The sequence below is a fragment of the Rousettus aegyptiacus genome, unplaced genomic scaffold (genome assembly GCF_014176215.1).
Source record: "Rousettus aegyptiacus isolate mRouAeg1 unplaced genomic scaffold, mRouAeg1.p scaffold_m13_p_5, whole genome shotgun sequence".
NCBI lineage: Eukaryota > Metazoa > Chordata > Mammalia > Chiroptera > Pteropodidae > Rousettus > Rousettus aegyptiacus.
The window spans coordinates 28,950,156-28,971,270 of record NW_023416308.1 but is presented as its reverse complement, the minus strand read 5'-3'; the positions used below and the strand labels follow the sequence as shown (position 1 = coordinate 28,971,270).

The window sequence follows — 21,115 nt, the reverse complement described above, 5'->3', positions numbered from 1 at the left end:
TGTGTGTGGGTGGGTGTGTGTGTGTGAGAGAGAGAGAGAGAGATATTTATGGTTATTTTGCAAAGACCAAGTAATACACAGAAATTTGTAGTCATTTGACAATATAAATATTTTCTTATTAACATAATCTTTAAAATATATTATAGGTTTTTTTCTTTAATTCCAATTTTTATTCCTTTTTTATTATGGTGCTTTATCATGAGAGAAGACAAGTGCCCTATAGTTATACAGTTAAATTTTTTTTTAATGTTTCTTTCAAAAGAGTTATAACTTTGAGTTGTTTAATTTAGTTGATGCCCCTCTTTTGTTTTTACCTATACATATTTCAGATATTAGCATAAATATGTCCCTTTTGTACAGATTATTTGTCTAGGGTAGCTAATATTGTCCTTAAATCTAATCTTCATATATCTGTTTGGTCTACAACAAAAAGCATTGATTTATCAGGTCCATGGGAACCTAGAATTCCTTAAGAGGGGACAAAAATGTATGGAACTGCAGGTAATTCAATCTTGTTTGACCACTTCAATGCAAAATTTGAATACAATGCATATCACAGGTATTTGTCACTTGACTTTTACCTGATTTAGTTTTAGTTTTTTTTTTTCTTTTCTTCACAATATAGACATGAAAAGTGATTCACAAAGGCAATCTGATACTTTGTGATAGGCATTTATCTGTGCATGCACTTTTCTGGAGAGTAGAATGGTTTCTCCAGGTAAGCACAGTTAATGTTATCAGACGGCCCCGAGCTGTATTAAAAGGATTTAATAGAAAGAAAGAAATTTCAAATTCCAAACTGAAATTTATTTTACTCTTTAGGTAAGAAAAATGGTAACTTTGAAATAACAAAAAAAGTCAGAGCAACTAAGAGCCACTTGTAGTATAAATTGTCACTGTCTTTTTTACCCATTGAGAAAGCAGGTACAGAGAATGTCAGATAATGAGTAGAAGATAACTGATGTCCAAGTCAGAGTTGGGGAAAAGGAACTCAGGGCCCATCATAGCTCTAGCTGGTGTGCTTATGGGAAGAAAGAATTTCTTGGGAAATGCAGTCTGGAAATGGAACAGGAGGAAACAGAGTGTAGAAGAGAATAAGTTAGGGCTATCTCTTAGGAATATGTCCATGACCTCAGTATCCTGAGTTTTCTAAGGGAAACCTATCATTTATAAAATTGAATTTCTGAAAAGGCATAATTGCCAATTGTCTGTGAGTTCTGCTAGGATAAATCTTCCTTCTAGAAGGCTTCACTGGCCTACCATGTAGTAGACACCTTGCCATTAATCATGTATTTATTTTCATGAGGGTTCATTAACTTGGGAATTATACTTTTCAGGAGAAGGATATATGGCAGAACCAAAAAGTAGGAAGACTTATGACGGAACCATGAAATGAGCCAAGTATAAATTTTTTAACTCACTTTTGATAAAGGATTAAGATTATTATTTTTTTGTCACAGCTTAGTTTGATACTATTTACCCTGAGTGTTAAATAGATTGTTCTGTGAGTCAGAAAGAGATGGGTGCCATTGTAATTCACCTAAAAGAAAAATAAATATTCTATCCTAATTTTACTTAATAGAGAAGAAAGAAGGACCAAGAAAAGTTACCTAAGAATTAAGGACCCACTAAATTATAATATTATATGATAGTTTGCTCAAAAATATGTGTGTATGCTTGCGCAAACTTTAGTAATAAAAGAGTAACATATGGCAACTATGGTGGAGGGAATGATAACGGCATGTTACTTTTAAGAAGATGAAAGGGAAGTTAGTTTTAAGGAAAAGACAGGAGAACACTATTAGCATGGTCGTTAATAGCTCTGACTACTATGCTAGAGTGACTCATACCTCACCCCATAACTTTTCTCAGCACATTTTCTACATCCTTATTTCTCAAGCTGTAGATCAAGAGATTCAGCATGGGGATCATCATGGTATAGAAAACAGAAGCCACCCTCTGCTGGTCCACATCACTGCTACTGGAGGTTGGTTTAAAATACATATATATGGCAGATCCATAAAATACCGCAACAGCTATAAAATGGGAGGTAGGTAATAAAAGCTTTGAACCTTCCATCAAATGAGGGCATTTGAAGAATGTTAGTGAATATGAAATCACAAGAGTTGATGATGATTCTACAGTTGCCAAGAGATTGAATCTACCTACAAGTATCACCAGGAGCTCATTTTCATAGATGCTGGAGCAAGAGAGTTTTAGGAGAGGAAATATGTCACGGAAGTAATGGTGAATGCTGTTGCCCCAACAGAAGAAAAGCTTAATCATGGAGATTGTGAAGACTGCGGCTTCAAATGTTGCCATGGTATAACTAAATAACTAAATAACTAAACATTTTGTATACCTTTTGAGACTTGATGACATTTTAGACCAGTGGACTACAGATAGCTACATATCTATCATATGCCATGTCAGGCAGCATAAAGCACTCAGCAATTTCAAACACACACACACACACACACACACACACACACACACACACACACACACACAAGCTGTGTCATACACCAGAATAGGAGATAACATTTTGTAACCTTAAAAAATTTCCCAGGAGTTTATGGGTAGTAACTGAGGAATAAAAGAGATTTTAAAATGACAAATTACCAAGAAAAAAAGTACATGAGAGATTGGAGCTTGAGGTTGAAAGTGATTAGGAGGCTCACACCCACATTTCCCACTACAGTGACCCCAACAGATCCCTAGAAATAGGAAAAAGAGGGCCACCTTGAGTTCTGATTGGTTTGTTAATTCTTCGAAGACAATCTCAGTCATGGTGGAATACTTTCAGCTGAGCATTTCCTTCAGGAAACAAGGGATGCGAAACTAAAAAAAGGAAAATCACAGGAGGTGAGAAAAGCTATGATTGGTAATTGTTTTATTACTGTTGTGACAGAAAAAAAAGTCATTGAATTAAAACCGGTTGTTAAAAAGCTAGTAAATTATAATTATATAATTCTATTATAATGTAATTTTATTTAAAATTATGATTATATTTTTGATATCAGGATTATGTTATATTTAGCCCAAGAGCATCATAAGGTATGCAGAAACAAAACATCAATGCAATGTGATTTTATGAATTATTGGAAAATATCTCAATAGGTCGAAACTGTCAATAATTTTTGTACCTTCAAAGATAACATAGTATATGGAATAAACAGGCACTCAGCAATTCAACTGGAACAATATCTTCCATTGCTGGAAACCTCAGTATTGGTGACATCAAGGTTTTGTTAAGTGTTAAGAAGGTAATTTCAGTGTTAGTGTTGGACATTTTATGTGCACTGGGTCGATATTTACTATGCAACACAGTAATCTTCAAACAGGAACTGGAAATACATATATCGGGGTGAGGATTCATAGCCACAGAGGGAAGGAAGCTCAGAGGCCTTGATGTTCTCAGTGAAGGAGTTCTTCAGCTTAATTATGGAGTGCTGGTGATTTAAATAAGTGGGTATTCTGCTATATATTTTTCTTTCTAGGAAGAGCTTTAGGATATATTGTGGGTGCATCTTAAAAAATCAATGAAATAAGGAGGAAGAGGAGGTACCTTCCCAATTGTTCTACATACTATACACACAAAAGCAACAGAAATTTTTCTTCTCTTTCAACTTTAGTTGCATTGGGCTAAGTAATAGCCACATATATTTAGGCCAACTCTAGTTTCATTGCAAAATAAATTTGTGGCTCCCCTTAAGTAATTTTATTTCACAGAGAATGCTTCAGGAAAAGGATGTTAAGAATTTGTGTACTTGCTTGAAAGCTGAATAAATTTTATGATTTCTCTCTTGTAATGTGAAATAAATTCACACAGTTAGAAAGCACGCATTACCTGTCTAGTGCCTTGCTAATCTAGTTTAGAGTGTCATGTTACCAGCACTTAACATTAAAAAAAAAAATCAAATGTTAACTATTGGAAATGAAGAAATAAAGCCCTGTTTTTATTATCTCCAGGTTTCTGCTCCAGCTGTGTCCCTAATTCACTATATAACAATAAGAAAGACACTTTATCTTTCTGCTTCTACAAAAAGATTGAGTTAAATGGATAATCTCTAAGGCCTATAACAGCTCTAAGATTTAATGACACCGAGTGAGCAATAATAAGATCTCTTCTCACTCTATATCCTGAGCTGCCCTTTCAAAACAAGGGACTATTTTGACTTGTTGTTTGAAGATTTTTGATCTCCAAGGAGATGGATAAGTACAATATTCTCCTAGGGCCAAAAGATCCAAGGGAGATTCTCAGAGGCAAAATTCTCCTGAGAAGAAGGAAAGCAATTAATAAGTTATTTTGCACCCATAATAATGACATGCACAAAGTATTGGCATTCCCAATGTACACAATTAGGTTTTTGATACTACTTCTTGGAAAGAAAATTCTTTGCAGAAAACAAGAATGACTTCCATTTGAAATGATTGTAGGATTATCACAAACAGATAAGCAGCAGTTTAGTGGATTGGTTCCCTCACTTCAATGAGCATAGGTTGAAGTCCTCATACTTATGTTCCAAAAACATCTTAGTTAACTCCTACTTTTAGATTTTTAACTCTTTGTGCTATAAGTAAGATCAATTAAGATCTATTCTAAAATAGAATAATAAACATCCTATTAGCAGCAATGATGATCCAGAGAAAAATCCTTAAATATAGTAAAATTAGATAAGATCCCTCCTAAATACAGTCATTATTGATTTTGAGGCAGATATATAGGAAGGTTCTCACCAGAGTTTATCAGAAGCCTCCTGTTGGCCACATCTTCTTTAACAGTAAGAAACTAGGTCCTTTTTTTTTTTTTTTTTTTTTACATTAAGAGCAAGGCAAGGATGTCTGTTCTCTCCACTCCAGGAAAACATTCTATGGGAAATCCTAATCCAATATGATAAAAAAAAAAATAAAAATATACAAATTGAAGGGAAGAAATAAGATCATTCCTGTTGACAAATAATATGATCATCTATGTATAAAATTCCAAATGTCAATATAAAAATACTCCTAGAACAAATAAGCAATTACAGCAAGGTGAATATACAGTGAGGTTACAAGGCTAATATACAAAAATCTACTTTTTCTTGTATTCCAGAAATGAACACTGGGAATTTGAAATTTAAAACACAACATCATTATATTAGCACCAACAAAAAAGAAATACTTTAGCATAAATCTATCAAAATATGTACAAGTTCTATATGAAGAAAAATACACCACTCTGATGAAAGAAATGAAATTAAATAGAAAGAGATTCCATGAAAGTGGATACAAAGAGTAAATATTGTTAATGTATCATTTTTTTCCAACTTGATCTATAGAATCCAATTCAGTCTCACTCAAAATCTAGCAAGTTATTTTGTGAATGTCTATAAACCAATTGGAAAGTTAATATAGAAAGACATAAAACCAGGATAATCAACTCAATATTGAATGAAAGGACTGACACTACTCAACTTCAAGGTTGCTATAAAGCTACAGTAATCAAGACAGAGTAGTATTAGCAAAAGAATAAACAAATATACCAATAAAACAGAATAGAAGGTCCAGAAATAAACCCACAAAAACATAGTCAACTAATCTTTGACAAAGGAACAAAGGTTATTTATTTGAGAAAGAATAGTCTTTTCTCCAAATGGTTCTGGGACAATGAGACATCCACATGCACTATATATATATATAAAATCAGAAAATGAATCTAGACACAGACTTTGTATCCTTCACAAAAATTAACTGAAAGTGGATTTTAGATCTAAATGCAAAACACAAATTCATAAACTCCTAGAGGATTGTATAGAATGAAAATGAGGTAAACATGAATTTGGCAGTAATTTTTTAAAATTTAATCTTTTTTCTTTTCGATTACCATTTACATACAATATTATATTATTTTCAGGGATACAACATAGTGATTAGACATTTATATAAGTTATGAAGTGATCACCTCAATATGTCTAGTACCCATCTGACATCATACATAGTTATTATAAAATTATTGACTATATTCCTTTTGCTATACTTTACATCCCCATGACTGCTTTATAACTGTGGCAATTTGTACATATTAATCCCTTTCTCTTTTTTACCCTTTCTCCCAAACCCCATCCCATCTGGCAACTATTAGTTTGTTCTCTGTATTTATGAATTTGTTTCTATTTTGTTATTTATTTATTGTGTTTTTTTAATATTTCACATATAAGTGAAATCATATGGTATTTGTCTTTCTCTGTTTGATTTATTTTATCTAACATAATAACATCTAGGTCCATCCATGTTATTGCAAATGACAAGATTTCATTATTTTTTATGGCTGAATAATATTGTATATATGTACAATTACATTGTATATATGTACAATTTCTTTATCCATTCATCGATTGATGAACACTTAGACTGTTTCCATGTCTTGGTTATGCAAATAGCACTGCAATGAATATAGGGGTACATGTGTATTTTTGAATTAGGTTTTTGGATTTCTCTGGATAAATACCCAGAAGTGGAATTACTAGTTCTATTTTTAATTTTTTTTTTAGTACATTTCATATTGTTTTCCATAGTGGCGGCACCAATTTACAATTCCTTTGATTCAGGAGAGGGCAAATTTCCCAAGTGGAGATCCAAGTTCTGCACCAAGAAGGAGTCATTGACTACCTGCAGGAAAGAATTCAAGTGCATGCCAGAATTAGAGACAAAAGGGAAGTTTATTAGAGAAGGAATAATACTTCACAGATAGAGATGTGGGCTCCTCTCAAAGGCAGAGATTGAGAGAGACCCCAAATTTTCAAGGAATTTCAAGGGGAAGTAGTTAGTAATCTCAGCAGGAATTTTTCTATAGGTTCCTCATTTTCTGGCCTTTGCTGAAACAGCCAGTTTCCTGTGTCAGGCAGCATGAAGCAGGCTCTGAATACAACTGCATTTAATATTTAAATCTCATGCTTCTTCTCTATATCACCATCAATAGTGCATGAGGTTTCCCTTTTCTCCACATCCTTACCAAGACTTGTTTGTTCAATTATCAATAATAGACAGACATTCTGATGGTGTAAGGTGGTTCATTGTGGTTTAATTTGCATTTCCCTGATGATTAGTGATGTTAAGCATCTTATGTCTATTGTCCATCTCTATGTTCTCTTTGAAGAAATGTCTATTCAGGTCCCCTGCCCATTTATTTATCTGATTATTTGTTTTTTTGCTCTTAAGTTTATGAGTTCCTTATATACTTTGGATATTAACCCCTAATTAGAGATATTATTTATGAATATCTTCTTGCATTTGGTAGGCTGTCTTTTCTTTTCATTGGTGGTTTCCTTCACTGGGCAAAAACTGTACTCTGATAAAATCCCATTTGTTAATTGTTTTTCTTTTTTTCACTTGCCTGAGGAAACATATTCAAAAAAATATTACTGAGAGTGATGTCACACAATTTACTGCCTATGATTTCTTCTAAGAGTTTTATGATTGTGGGCCTTAGGTTTAAGTCTTTAATCCATGTTGAGTGTATTCATGTATACAGTATAAGAAAGTGATGTAGTTTCATTCGTTGTATGTTATCTATCCAGATTCCACAAGATCACTTATTAAAAAGACTGTTTTTACCTCATTGTATATTCTTGTCTCCTTTATCATAGGTTAATTGATCATATAAGAGTGGATTTATTTCTGGGTTCACTATTCTTTTCCATTGATCTATGTGTTTGTTTTTAAGGCCAGCACCATGCTCTTTTGATTACTATAGGCTTGCAGTATAGTTTGATACCAGGTGGCATGATCCTTCAACTCAATTCTTTCTCCGAATTGCTTTGGCTATTTGGGGTCTTTCGTGGTTCCATATAAATTTTAGGACTATTTATTCTAGTTCTCTGAAAATTGCCATTGATATTTGACATGAATTGCACCAATCTGTAATTGAATTGGATAGTATAGACATATTAACTATGGTTAATTCTCCCTACTCATGAACATGGTATATTCTTTCATTTATCTGTACCTTCTTCAATTTTTTCTTCAATGTCTTATAATTTTCTGAGTAAAAGTATATTACTGGCTTCATTAAATTGATTCCTATGTACTTTTTTGATGAAATTGTAAATGGATGGTTTTCTTAATTTCTCTCTCTCTGATATTTTATTATTGGTGTATAAAATGCAACCAATTTCTGAACAGTTGTTTTTTTTTCCACTCAGTATTTTATCTAAAAATAATGGTAGGTTTTTTTTTTTCCTTTCTTACCAATTTGAATGTCTTTTACTTGTTTTTCTTGTCTGATTGTTGTGGCTAGGACTTTCAATATTATGTTAAATAGAAGTGAACAAGACATCCTAATTTTGTTCCAGACCTTAAGGAAATGCCTTTAGCTTTCCCTCATTCAATAAAACTTTAACTGTGGGTTTGTTATATACCCACAAGTTTCTTATGTTGAGTTATGTTCTTTCTATTCTCACTATTATAAACAGATGCTGAATTTTGTCAAATGCTTTCTTCGGTATCTATTGATATAATCATATGATTTTTATTTTTTTATTTTGTTTATGTGGGTTATTACTTTAATTGATTTGCAGATATTGAAGATCTAGGCTTGCATCTTGCAGAATGATAAATCCCACTTGATCATGGTCTATGAACTTTTTAATGCATTGCTAAATTTGGTTTATTAATATTTTGTTGAGAATTTTTCCAACTATATTCATCAAGGAGATTTGCTTATAATTTTCTTTTTTGAATATTTTTGTTTTGGCTTGGTCATCAGCATAATGCTGGTCTCTTAAATTAATTTTTGAGCCTTCCTTCCTCTTTAATTATTTTTATGGCTTAGGTGTTTTTTACTGTTTTTTTTTCTTTTTAATTTTTTGCAATAGTTTTGAGAAAGATAGTATTAATTTTCCTATGAATTTTTGTTAAAATCCACTTGTAAGGCCATCTGATACATGGCTTTTTGTTTGTTGGGCATTTTTTTTATTACTAATTCAAATTTGTTAGTAGTTATTAAACTGTTCAGATTTTCTGTTTCTCCCTGATTCAGCCATGGAGGAGTCTATGTTCCTAGGAACTTATCTAATATTTATTTCAGGTTGTCAAATTTGTTGTTAAATAATTGTTTGTAGTATTTCCTTATAATTATTTGTATTTGTATTTATGTGGTGTTGATTCTCACTTCTCCTCTTTATTTCTGATTTTATTTATTTGAGCCCTCTCTTCTCTCTCTCTCTCTCTCTCTCTCTCTCTCTCTCTCTCTCTCTCTCTCCCTCCCTCTCTCCCTCAATGAGTCTGGCTAAACGTTTATCAATTTTATTTATCCTTTCGAAGAAGTAGCTCAGTTTAATTGACCTTTACTATTGGTTATTTTAGACTATTTTATTCATTTATTTTCTTTATTTTTTTCTTTCTTCTATTCAATTTGGGCTTTGCTTGCTCTTAATTTTATAGCTCCTTCAGTTGTAAGTTTAGATTGTTTAACTGAGATTTCTCTCGTTTCTTGAGTTACACCTGTATTACTATACAGTTTCTTCTTAGAACTGCTTTTAATGTGTCCCATAAATTTGAAGTCATTGTGTTTCATTTTTATTGATCTCAACATATTTTTTTATTTTATCCTCGGTCTCACTGTTGACCCACTCATTGTTTAGTAACGTGTTATTTAGTCCCCAAATGTTTTTGTGTTTTTCAGTTTTCTTCTCATAATTAATTTATATTTTCATACTATCATAATTGGAGAAGATGCTTGATATGATTTCAATCTTCATATTTATTGAGACTTGTTTTACAGCCTAACATGTGATCTATCTTGGAAAATGTTCCCTGTACACTTAAGAAAAATGTATATTCTGCTGCTTTGGGGTGAAATGTCCTTAAAAAATCAGTTAAGTCCATCTGGGCTAAGATGTCCTTTAAGGTCACTGTTTCCTTGCTAATTTTCTGTCTAAATGGTTGCTTCTATGTTAGACATAGAGATACTTATGAGAGTTAAGACCTCTTGTTTGGATTAATAGCTTTATTGGCATGAAATGGTGTTCTTCGTCTCTTGCTACAGGCTTTGTTTTAAAATCTATTTTTTAATATAAGTATCATTACTCTAGCTTTTTTAAAATTTCCATTTGCATGAAATATTCTTTTTCATTCCTTTGGTTTTACTCTGTGTGTCTTTTGATCTGAAGTTGGTCTCTTGTAGGCAGTATATATACAGATCTTATTATTTTATTCATTCTGCCATTTATGTTTTTTTACTTGAAACATTTAATCTATTTACTTTTAAAGTGATTATTGATAGGTATGTAGTTATTGCCACTTAATTAATAATTTTATGATTATTTTTATAGGTTTCTCAGTTCCTTTATTTTCTTGTTCTCTTCTCTTGTATATTGATGACTTCATATAGTATTGCATTTGGATTTCCTTCTCTTTATTTCTTTGTATCTATCATCTAGATTTTTGGTTTGTGGTTTCCATGTGCTTCCTATATACCAAGCTATGTGTATAGAATCCGTTTTAAGTTGATGGCCACAACACATTCTAAAATGTGTTTTTACTCACCCCTTCCATGTTTATGTTTTTGTAATTTTTTTCTTCTTCTGTGTACATTGTGTCCTTGTGTGTATTCCTTAATTTATTGTTAAAATTAAACTTGATTATCTTAATTTTGCCTTTTTACCTTTGTACTACCTTTATAGGTGGTTGATATACTTTTTTAATTTTGTATTTGTCTTTGTCAGGGTGCATTTTTTCCTGTATTTTTCTATTTATATTTTTGATCTTTTCTTTTCTTCTTAAATAAGTTTCTTTAACATTTCTTGTAAAGCTGGCTTAGTGGTGATAAATTTCTTCATTTTGTGTGTGTGTGTGTGTGTGTGTGTGTGTGTGTGTGTGTCTGAACATTCCTTTATTTCTCCTTCAATTTGAAAGGATGGCTTTTCTGGGTAGAGTAATCTTGGTTGTAGTTCTTTGCTTTTCATCACTTTGTATATTTCATGCCAATCCCCTCTGGTCTACAAAGTTTCTGTTGATAAAATAGCTGACAGTCTAATGGGAATTCCCTTGTACATCACTAATTGCTTTTCTCTTGTTATTTTTAAGATTCTCTATTGGTCTTTAAACTTTGCTATTTTAATTATGATTTGTCTTGGTATGGGTCTCTTTGGTACTTCTTGTTTGATACCCTCTGCATTTCCTGGAATTGTATGTCTATTACTTTTGCCAAGTTGAGGAAGTTTTCTGTCGTTATTTCTTCAAATATGTTTTCAATCCCTTGCTTCCTCTCTTCTTTTTATGGCACTCCTATGATGTAAATGTCTAATGCTTCATATTGTCCCAGTGGTTTCTTATATTATCCAGATTTATTTATTTTTTCTTTTTGCTAACTTGTCTTCCAGATTACTGATTCGATCCTCTGCTTCATCTAATCTGATATTGAGTCCATCCAATGTATTCTTCATTTCATTACTGTATTTTTAAAAAAATTTCTGACTAGTTTTTTTAATATTTTTTTCTGTGTAAGTTCTCATTGAGTTTGTTTATTCTTCTCATAACTTTGTTGAGCATCCTTGTAACCTGTATTTTGAACTCTGCATCTGATAGATTACTTGCCTCCATTTTACTTAGTTCTTTTTTTGAGAGTTTTGTCCTGTTCTTTCATTTGGACATATGTCTTTGTCTCCTCATTTAGGCTGACTCGTCGTGTTTGGTTCTAAGTATTAGGTAGCTCTGCTACATCTTCCACTTTTTACATAGTAGCTTTTGGAGAAGATGTCCTGTGTGGCCCAGTGACACAGTCTCCCTGGTTACCTGAACTGCATGCTCCAGGGATGTCTCTTGTGGGGTTTATGTGTGCCCTTTTGTTGTTGTTGAACCCTGACTACAGTTGGCATGTCAGTGGGTGGAATTAATGTAAGGAGGAAGCAAGAGAACGAAAATCTTAATAAAGCCACATTCAGAGACTACAATATGTTGATCAGCCCTGCAGCCAGGCTAGGAGGACACCTTCAGAACAAAGGAAGATTTCTACTTGGATTGCTAACAACCCATTCCCCACACCTGTAAAGGAGCAAGGGGAACTAAGAGTCATTCCCTATGGCTAAAACCATGGGGTACCTAAGGATTAAAGGCTGGGAACTGCCAGCAGGCCTTTCACTCTACATATTCTTACCTTTTCACACTACATACTCTTCCCCTTCCTTGCTGTATGTCTATATCAAAGGAGATGGGAACTAGAGAATGATGTATAAACTAAATTCCCTGAACACTCAGGTCCCTCTCAGTGCCTTTACTCTGTCTTTCTCACTGTCCCCCTCACTCTCTGCCTCTGAGAGGAGACCACACTCTGTCTGTGGAGTGTTATTCCTTTTCTAATAAACTTTCATTTGACTCTAACATTGGCATGTGTGTTGAATTCTTTCTACACTCTCTGCCAAAGGACCTTGTTCTGCATCTTCGATGTACCAAAGCTTGCAGTGTGCAGTTCTGGCACCTGGAAGAATATGTGAGGATTCGTGGGCAGATGTGACACAGCTTTATTCAGGCATAGCAGAACATAGCAAGGCATAGGCACAGTTCCAGCTCCTCCCCTAGCCAGCATAGGTGGGGTTGTTCTTATAACAAGGTGCATAATAGTGGTGTAAGGCCAGGTACTATAATCTATCACAATCTACAGGTTGTATAAGACCCTGTATCTAAGGTTACACAAGATGGTATATCTAAAGTCACCTGGTACTCTAGCCTAGGCCATCTGGAAACCTTACGGCTTGTTGAGAGAGAGTCTGACTGCATCTACTCTGTTTGTCAGTTCCCTTACCCAACAGACCCTCTTCTTTTCTCAGTACAAGGCTTGATCTCACCCACTCCCAACCCCACTCAGGGAAATTTGCTCTGCTCTGCATCAGAATTAACCCTCAGGCTGACTGTCTGTGAGAACTGCCTGTGACTACAGCAGACAAGCTGTTGTAAGGCTGACCCTACAGAGCAGGACTCACTTTAGTGGGACTCTGGTGCCTGCTGAGTCTGTCTTTTGTGTGTGTCATTTGTGGAGCTGATTTGGTGGTGCTCTGATGTGGTCTAAGCTGGCTACCAGGTGTGTGGTTTTGGAGCCTCCTGGGAGGGACTCTGGTACAGGCCAAGGTCAGATGCTGCTGTGCTTGGTCCAGTCACCTTGAAGGAACTACAAAATAATCTGTGGTTGGTAGCCACTGTGCTTGGCTTGGACATGCCTGGAAAAGGCCATGCTGTGAACTGAGTTTAGCTGTCACTAATGCCAGGCGTGGGGCCACTTAAGAAGAGATATAGGGCATGATGAGGCCCACTGCTGCTTTTTTATGGTTTGTGGATCTTGGAAAGATTTTAGAAAGTCTATACCATAAGCTGAAGCAGGCAATGGTGATACACATCATTATGTACTTGTCATTACCCATAGAATGTGTAGAACAAAGATGAACCCAAAAATAAACAATGATATTTAGTTTAAAATATAACAATATTGGCTCATCAATTGCAAAAATAAACCACATTAATGCAAGACACTAATAATAGGGAAAATTGCACTGGGGATGGAGATAAGAATGGGTAAATGGAAAATCTGTACTTTCTGCTCAATTTTTCTGTAAACCTAAAGCTGCTCAAAAAAAAAAATCTACTCAAAATTATATTACTTTTTTGTGCTTTGATGTTTCTTTCACTTGTTCTTCCAGGTCACTAATAAACATCTCAGTAGTAACTATTTTCTTCAATTTATCTACCAATTGTTTTAATTCCTCCAGTTGTTTTTTGATGGTGCACTTAATCGTCAGTGTAGTGAAAGTTAAAGAGACAATGTAGAGTGATATCTTGTTGCATTTCCCAGCCCAACCCATTTTCTGGCTCAACAATCTGAAAAGCAAAACAATAATTACTGAAAAGTAAAATCCTCAATATTTACATAATGCACAAAGAACAGATGACAGCATTTTGTTTTCTTTGGTTAAATCTATCAATATTTTATTTTTAGAATCACTTTATATGAAAATAATTTATACTAATATAAAAGAAATTCAGATAAGATAAAAAATAAAATAGAAGAACAATAAAAGTCATTTCACATTTGATTACACACAGACACACACACATATACACATAAAGTACAATACCAGTAAATAATCATATATAGAGACAAATATACACAGAGATAAACAAAAGAATGAATAAAAATCATTTTATTAAAATGGTTTTGCACTACACAGGCTTTCATGAACAAAAATACTGTATAAATTTTAATCATCGTGGAAGTAAAATAACCTGATTTTAAATGGAAAAAATTGCTTAGCTTCAGGCTATTGTATCCCATGTGATATATATCCCTGGTGTTATGGAGTTATCACAGTTTCCTCTCTGCTGAATAAGCTATTATTCCTTTAGAAAGAGAAGAGGTGTCCTTGGGCCAGCCTAGTAGTCTCTAGACAAAAACTGGTGGATTTATCTGTTTTGTTCACACTTTTTTTTCTTCCTTCATTTTCTATACAGTGGCTTGGAGTTGTCATGTGGTATCTTATTACTTGCTGATTCCTAATGTAGTCAGTTCTGTGTATCTCTGATATACATAAAGTGTAAATTCACTTGAAATCCCTTTTCGGTATATCTGAGAGCTCTTTGTTCTCCCCTTTGAGGTATAATTTAAAGACTTGCTATGTTTTTATCCACTCTTCTTTAAGTGGGAGTGTTGGGGCAGAGTGAAGGAAAGAATATTGTGCGTATTTTGTACTGGATGAATAGGATCTTATGCTTTTTGTGAGATTTTGTTTTATGTGTTGAATCAGGGTTCACCACCTATTTAAGAGTGGAACTTATGCCCATTGAGATAGTCTTGGACTTTAGCTCACAGCTAAAATTCAGTAGGTGCCATGAAGACTTTGTTTCCATTAGAAAAGAATTCCTTAAATTGAAGTTTACAGGTCAAAATCTTAGAGATGAAGTTTATATTCATGAATCCCTGATTAAAACTTAATATTACTCTCATTAAAGAAAGATCATGCTAAAATATGTAATATCTATGACTTTGTCACCAATACAATCGCATATATTTTTCTATCACATTAAAGTTACTATACATATTTCCAGAACGGGTTCTTAGGATGAAATGGAACATATTCATCCCTACTTCAAATTATGGTGCTTATTAAATCTGCCACTAGATCTTGTGATTTAACTCACTAATAAATATATAACTCTTATAAATTTATTTAAATATTTTGATAATTGTAGCTTATTATAATTTTTACATTTTTTATACAGCTAGAAACATTATTCTACGAAAAAGTCTAATTCTTAATATGACCACCTAAAGAATCTCTGATCTAAAAAAGAGATTAAGAATCTTTATATTAGAGAGAGTTAGTACTGGTTGTGTGTAATATCTTCCATATATGTAATAGTGCTTCCCAATGGTGATTTACAGTCTCCTTGGTCATAGGAGGTGGAGAGGGGGAGGATTTGTTCTCAGCATTAGTCTGTTTATCTCCAAAGTGATGGCATTAGTAAGAATTTCCAGACTTTAATGAATACAAGAATTTTTATCACTACAATATGTTGGTGCCTGCTACATAGAAATTTTTAAGACTTAAAAAAATTTTTTTGCATATGTCAGATCAGTGATTCTGTAATTTGTATTTACTTCATCATCCTTACTGGCAAGTCAGGTTCACGTTTTTGTTTCTTCAAAAAAACAAAAAACAAACCAAAAAAAACACCTATTATTAGTGTTTTCTCTTCGGCATTACTGGATTTCTGTAAGGTTAATTTGAAAAGTTTATACTAAGAATACTTGCAGGGTAAATTTTTTTAAAATAATCTATTTTCCTAATCACCTATGGCCACCTAATTGAATTTTTTTTTTAAATAACATTTTATATATTCTTATTTTCTAAGAAATCTCTGTATATTTGACATTATTATCTACTTCCTTAGTAAAACACTCTTCTTTCTGTTCTGGAGATTGCAAATATTGCAACAGGTCAGAGAGCTGGAAGAAGTCCAAGACTGCAGAGAATCTTTTCATGTAAGACTTTTAACAAAGGCAAAGGAGAAAGAAGATGCAGGCAGGTTATCAGGAGCCCAAGAAACTTTCAGTTGCAGCTTTCCAGAGTCATTCTTATTTGTAGAGAATGCATTTATTCTCCTGTTTGAATCACTGAGGTTTGTGTAATGAATCTTGCTTTCAACAAAATTTTCTTCCTCTTATACTTTAATTTTCTCCACTAATATTAGTTGAACTAGTTGAAGGCACTATCCAATGCATTGTAGATGGAGTAATGAAGAAGACAAGCAATATCTCTACTTTCATGGAGTTTTCCACCTAAAAAAATAAAACCAACAATAAAACAAATTAACAAGAAAATATATGGTAGAGATACACTGCATAGTAAGAATGAAAACAGGATGATATGACTCTGAGGCTACTTAGATTGAATAGTCAAGAAATAGGTGTTTTTTAATTAAAACTTTTCTGAATAGGTGGTATTTAAGTTAGAATTTCACTATCAAGAAGATTCTAGGCATGCGAGGTTCTTGGCAGAGAGTATTATTTTAAAGCTATGGGGACAGTGGGTGCAAAAGATAGAAATCTTTTAGTGAGTCTGAGAGGCAGAGAGTAGAATTTAGTGTTTAGATCATTATGATCAATTTTATTAAATGAAAACAGAAAGATTGGCAGCACCAGATATAGGGATTCCTGTGATAAAATAAAATATGAACATGAACTTGATTTCAAAGGTTTGGCATTATACATTACACATTATATTTTTAGGAAGCAAATGTAAGTTTTTTTGAAAGAGATTCCATCAGCTACAGATAAATGAGGCAGAAAAAAATGAAGCAGAGGCAATTCTCTCATAGGTGCATAGTTTGTAGGTAAAAAATATTTGCTACTTTTGATCGATTACAGGCAATAATCCTGAAAATGTATATATATGCATAATTCAGTGGTATCTGTGGTTGCTACAAAGTTGATTCAAAGCTCCAACATACATTCAGGAATAATATATACACTCTTTTGTTAGTTAGCTCACACAGCTAACTCCTAGTTAACTACTCTTGTTTCCTTCTGTCTCTTTCCAGCCTGCTATAATTTAATTTATAAAATTTAAGAATTTTTAGCTTATTATTTTCCTCTTTTCATCAAGACCTTTTATAAAAAACATTGTTAATAAATGTCTGCATGATTTTAGTTATGCTCAACTGGCCCTTTTATGTTCAGGCATTGTCCCATATTGCGAGGAAAGCTTATCCCTGGGAGGTCTTGTCCCAAGGAGTACAGAAGTATAAGGATTATGTCAGCTAATGAGATATCTTAGGCCAATTATGGGCAATAAGAAGGTAAGAGAGGGAGGAAGTCATCAGTCAGCTGACGATGAGAATTTTTAATTACTTTGAAAAATAACTTCTGGAAAGGTATAAGTGCATAGTTCAATCTGTTGAGCAAGCATATGTTAGCTGGGACTTGGTTTATGGATTTACATAATTGAGAGAAGCAACAGGTACAACACTTAAAGGTTGTAACAATAAAAAATGGCAAAGTACAATCGTTAAGCCAACTTGCAATATTTTTTTCCAAATAATGAGCTTATTCATGCTGGCAACAAACTAAAAAGGTCAACGAACCAGATTAAATCCTGGTTCCTCTGTAGAAACTTGTTGAAGCCAAATAGCTTTTTTCCTAAGACTTTCTAAATGGGTTTCTACTTCATGAAATGTGTTCATGTAAATACAACAAGATATAATAATTGCCATGCATTTCCCTCTTTATTCTGCTAATGTATAGTCTAGAGCAATTCTATTATCTAATATAACTGGCTGAAGAATTACTTGCCTTTGCTGTGCTTAAAGGAGGCTGTAACATCACTAACAATATTACCTAAAATAATAGAGAGATTCCTAATCATGTGCTTATGAAATGCAACACCCCACCATGGGATGTATCCTCTTGGCTTCCAGGTGATAGTTGGAGGATTTTGGCACAAAGAGTCTCTGTCTAAAATGGATCCGTTGATTCTAGGGGGAAAAAAAAGTTTAGGTAACTATCCCTGTGTTGGGCATCTTCAGAACTATGTCCAGATAAAGGAGTGACTAGATTTCTCAAGAACATAGCCCCTGCATGACACATCTCTTTAAGCACTGAAGGGCCCATGATGATCTTCTCCTCTACGGACAAAGACAAATATCAATATTTTAGTTAATTTGTCACTGTATTTTATTGAGCCATGGGCAATATAAAAATTAGAATAACCAGGTAAACCTTGGTCTGTGTTAGTTAAGTTATTGGAGCCAGAAAACTATTTTAGTTCATTAACAATGACTTTGATACAATCAAGTGCCGCATTTATCTAAACAGTGGCACAGGGGCAAAGAAGAAACATGGTAAGTGTTGGTTAGAGTGGGTAACATAAACACAATAGCTAATGATGTTTGGAGTCATAATTAGTAATGAAACTAAAGTAAGAAATAGGGTGTATGTGTAGGCCAGCATGACCATGGGTGGTACAAGGTTTAGGATGGCATGACCAACATTTTGTTAGATTTGTAGCAATTGTGAGGAATCCGGAAATTCTGATTAAGGGATTATCTTTCCTTGCCTATGTAAAGGTAACTGTTTTCTCTCTCTCTCTCTCTCTCTATATATATATATATCTCCTTATCTTTCTAAAGGTAATAGTGACTTGGCATAGAATCATCAGAAGTATTAGTATTCTTAAGAACAAGATTGCTATGCCAGTTGTAAAGTATAAAAATTATGCATAGCAAAATTTAGTATTTAAGGTTTATACTGGCCTGGTCTGGACTCCTGGGTAGAAGTAGTAATTTTCAAGATGTCGGTGGCTCCTCTTGCTGGTCAAAGGAAGTTTGAGATCAGAGACAAGTGTGCTGGGCCATTTATGTGGATTAGCCTTATTAAGGTGGGAAACTTGAATCCAGGAGTCAGTCTCTTGATCGTTGCTGCACAGGGATTCACGAGAAGTACCTGGGAAGGACCTTTCCAGTGAGGTTGTAATGAATTCTTGTAGAGATGTCTTTTCCTGTACACAAATTCTCCAGACTGGATCCCATGAGGTGGAAGGCCTCTCTTTGTGTCGCTGTAAAAAGATTGTTTTAGTGAAGAGTGATTTTTATTAACAGCTTTAATAAATTATTGACAATATGTAAGAATTCCCCTTGTATAATTAAAGAATCTAGTGTTACAAGGGAGAGATGCATAGGTCTCCCTGTTATAATTTAAAAAGGGAGAATTTTGTTTCCCAAAAGGGGTAGACCTCTGATTTAAGAGAACTATAGGTAAAGATTTTGACCAAGGAATTTTCAAGATTTCTATAAAGTATCTGAGTTTTCACAATTCTACTTGTTCTTTTCACTAATCCAAAGAACTGATGGTGGTAGGCACAGTGAAAATACCACAGTATCACCCAGTGGCACACAGTTACTGGGCAATTGGTCCAGTAAAATGGGTTCCTCTATCGCTGTATATGGCAGAAGGAGTTCCTCAAGTTGGTATAATTTTCTCTATTAACATCTTAGTTACAGAGGCAGTAGTGGTATGGTAAACAGGGAAAGCTTCAAATAGAGAAAGCATAAAATCATTATTAATTATTTTGATACCCACTCTAGGGAGGTGATTGTATAAAATCTATTTACTATACTTCAAATAAATTTATAGTTAATTCAAATTTCCCAGGTGAAAACTTTGTAGATTTCCCCGGATTATATTTTGGACAGGCAGGGCATCTTGTAGATGCTACAGCAGCAGCTGCAGAAATTTGGTGGCCCCATCAATATTGCTTGGTGATCTCTAATATTTTCTTTGTAGATCATTGGGTTAATTCATGTATAGCTTGAAACATCCTTATCACCATAAAGTCAGGTAATATAAAGCGTTTGTTAAGTCCATATTAAAGGTGTTTTTGGTGTCTAGGAAAATTTTCTGAGTTTGCCAATAAAGTCTCTGATCATTAGTGGCATTGAATTGAGCCCTAATCAAAGATTCTAGTAAGTCTTCATCAAACATGCTGACTCTTAGATCCCTTTGGATATAAAGTGTCAAAAAGTAAAGATTTTATTTTCTATAATATCTTTATTTGGGGCTACACTTTTTTTGTGGCAGCATCATCTAGTTGATTCATTTTAGCATGTTCATTTTATAATCAAGAATATCCTTCACCCTTAGTAGTAGTCAACTTACCAGGGAGTAAAATAGCATCTAACAGTTCGTGTGAAAGAACTGTTCCTAATTTTAATCTCACTGGTAGTAATGAATCCCCTCTGTTTCCAAAGCATCCCAAACCATGGCTTATGTCATCTGCATAACAAAAATCTGTGTGCATATTGGCTATCAGTCCTATAGCTTGGATGCAGGCCATGTTAGTGCATAAAGTCTGGCTTGTTGGGCTGAAGTAGCATGAGCTAAGTGACCAGCTTCAAATAACTTCAGAGAAATTAGTTACTGTGTAACCAGCAGAAACATTTTTCATTTTCTTTTTTTTTTTAATATGAACTATCAGTATAACACTATTCATCAGTATTAGGTATTTGGAGTTTCTTTTAAGTCTTTCTTTCTTTATTTCTTTTTTTTTTTAAGTCTTTCCTAGTAAGTAAAAGAGTGTCGGTTAGCAATATGCAGTCGTGGGAGGGGGGAAGGGGTCATCTAATTCTATGGGCAGCAAGTTCGCTTGACTGAGTATACTGTATTTCATTAAAGTCATATAGGCTGCCAAAAGGAGGGTTATCTCATATGAAGTAGCCTGCTGGCAATAGGTGTATAATGTGAGGTAAGTAAGGCTTCTAGTGAACGGGGAACATCAATAGTTCAGCAGTTTTTACTAAAAGGGCAGTAGCAGGGATTGCCCATAGGCAAGGAGGCATTCCCTGTGCTGCACGGTCCGACTATTGACTGTAATATTCCAAAGGCCAATGAAATCCTCTATGCTTTTGTGCAAGTACCCCCAATGCAGTGCCTTCTCATTCATACACAAATAAACAAAAGGAAAAGTCACAGTTTGGATGACCCAGTTTGGATGACTCATAGTTTGGATGAGTCTTAAAAACCTGTCATTGTTCTCTACTGACCAAATTAATGGTTCCAGTATGCAAGCATGCAACATTTTACATAATGCTT

At 33.9% G+C, this 21,115-nt stretch overlaps 1 protein-coding gene across 1 annotated transcript in view; it reads right to left on the bottom strand.

Annotated features, from left to right (window-relative positions):
• Window positions 1-1,851: 1,851 nt before the first annotated feature.
• LOC107505987 overlaps window positions 1,852-21,115 on the bottom strand; it is a 67,097-nt gene continuing 47,833 nt past the window's right edge. Inside the window, 3 exon segments of the mRNA XM_036221550.1 lie at window positions 1,852-2,053; window positions 2,055-2,139; window positions 2,142-2,329. Coding sequence (XP_036077443.1) covers window positions 1,852-2,053; window positions 2,055-2,139; window positions 2,142-2,329 — 475 coding nt within the window.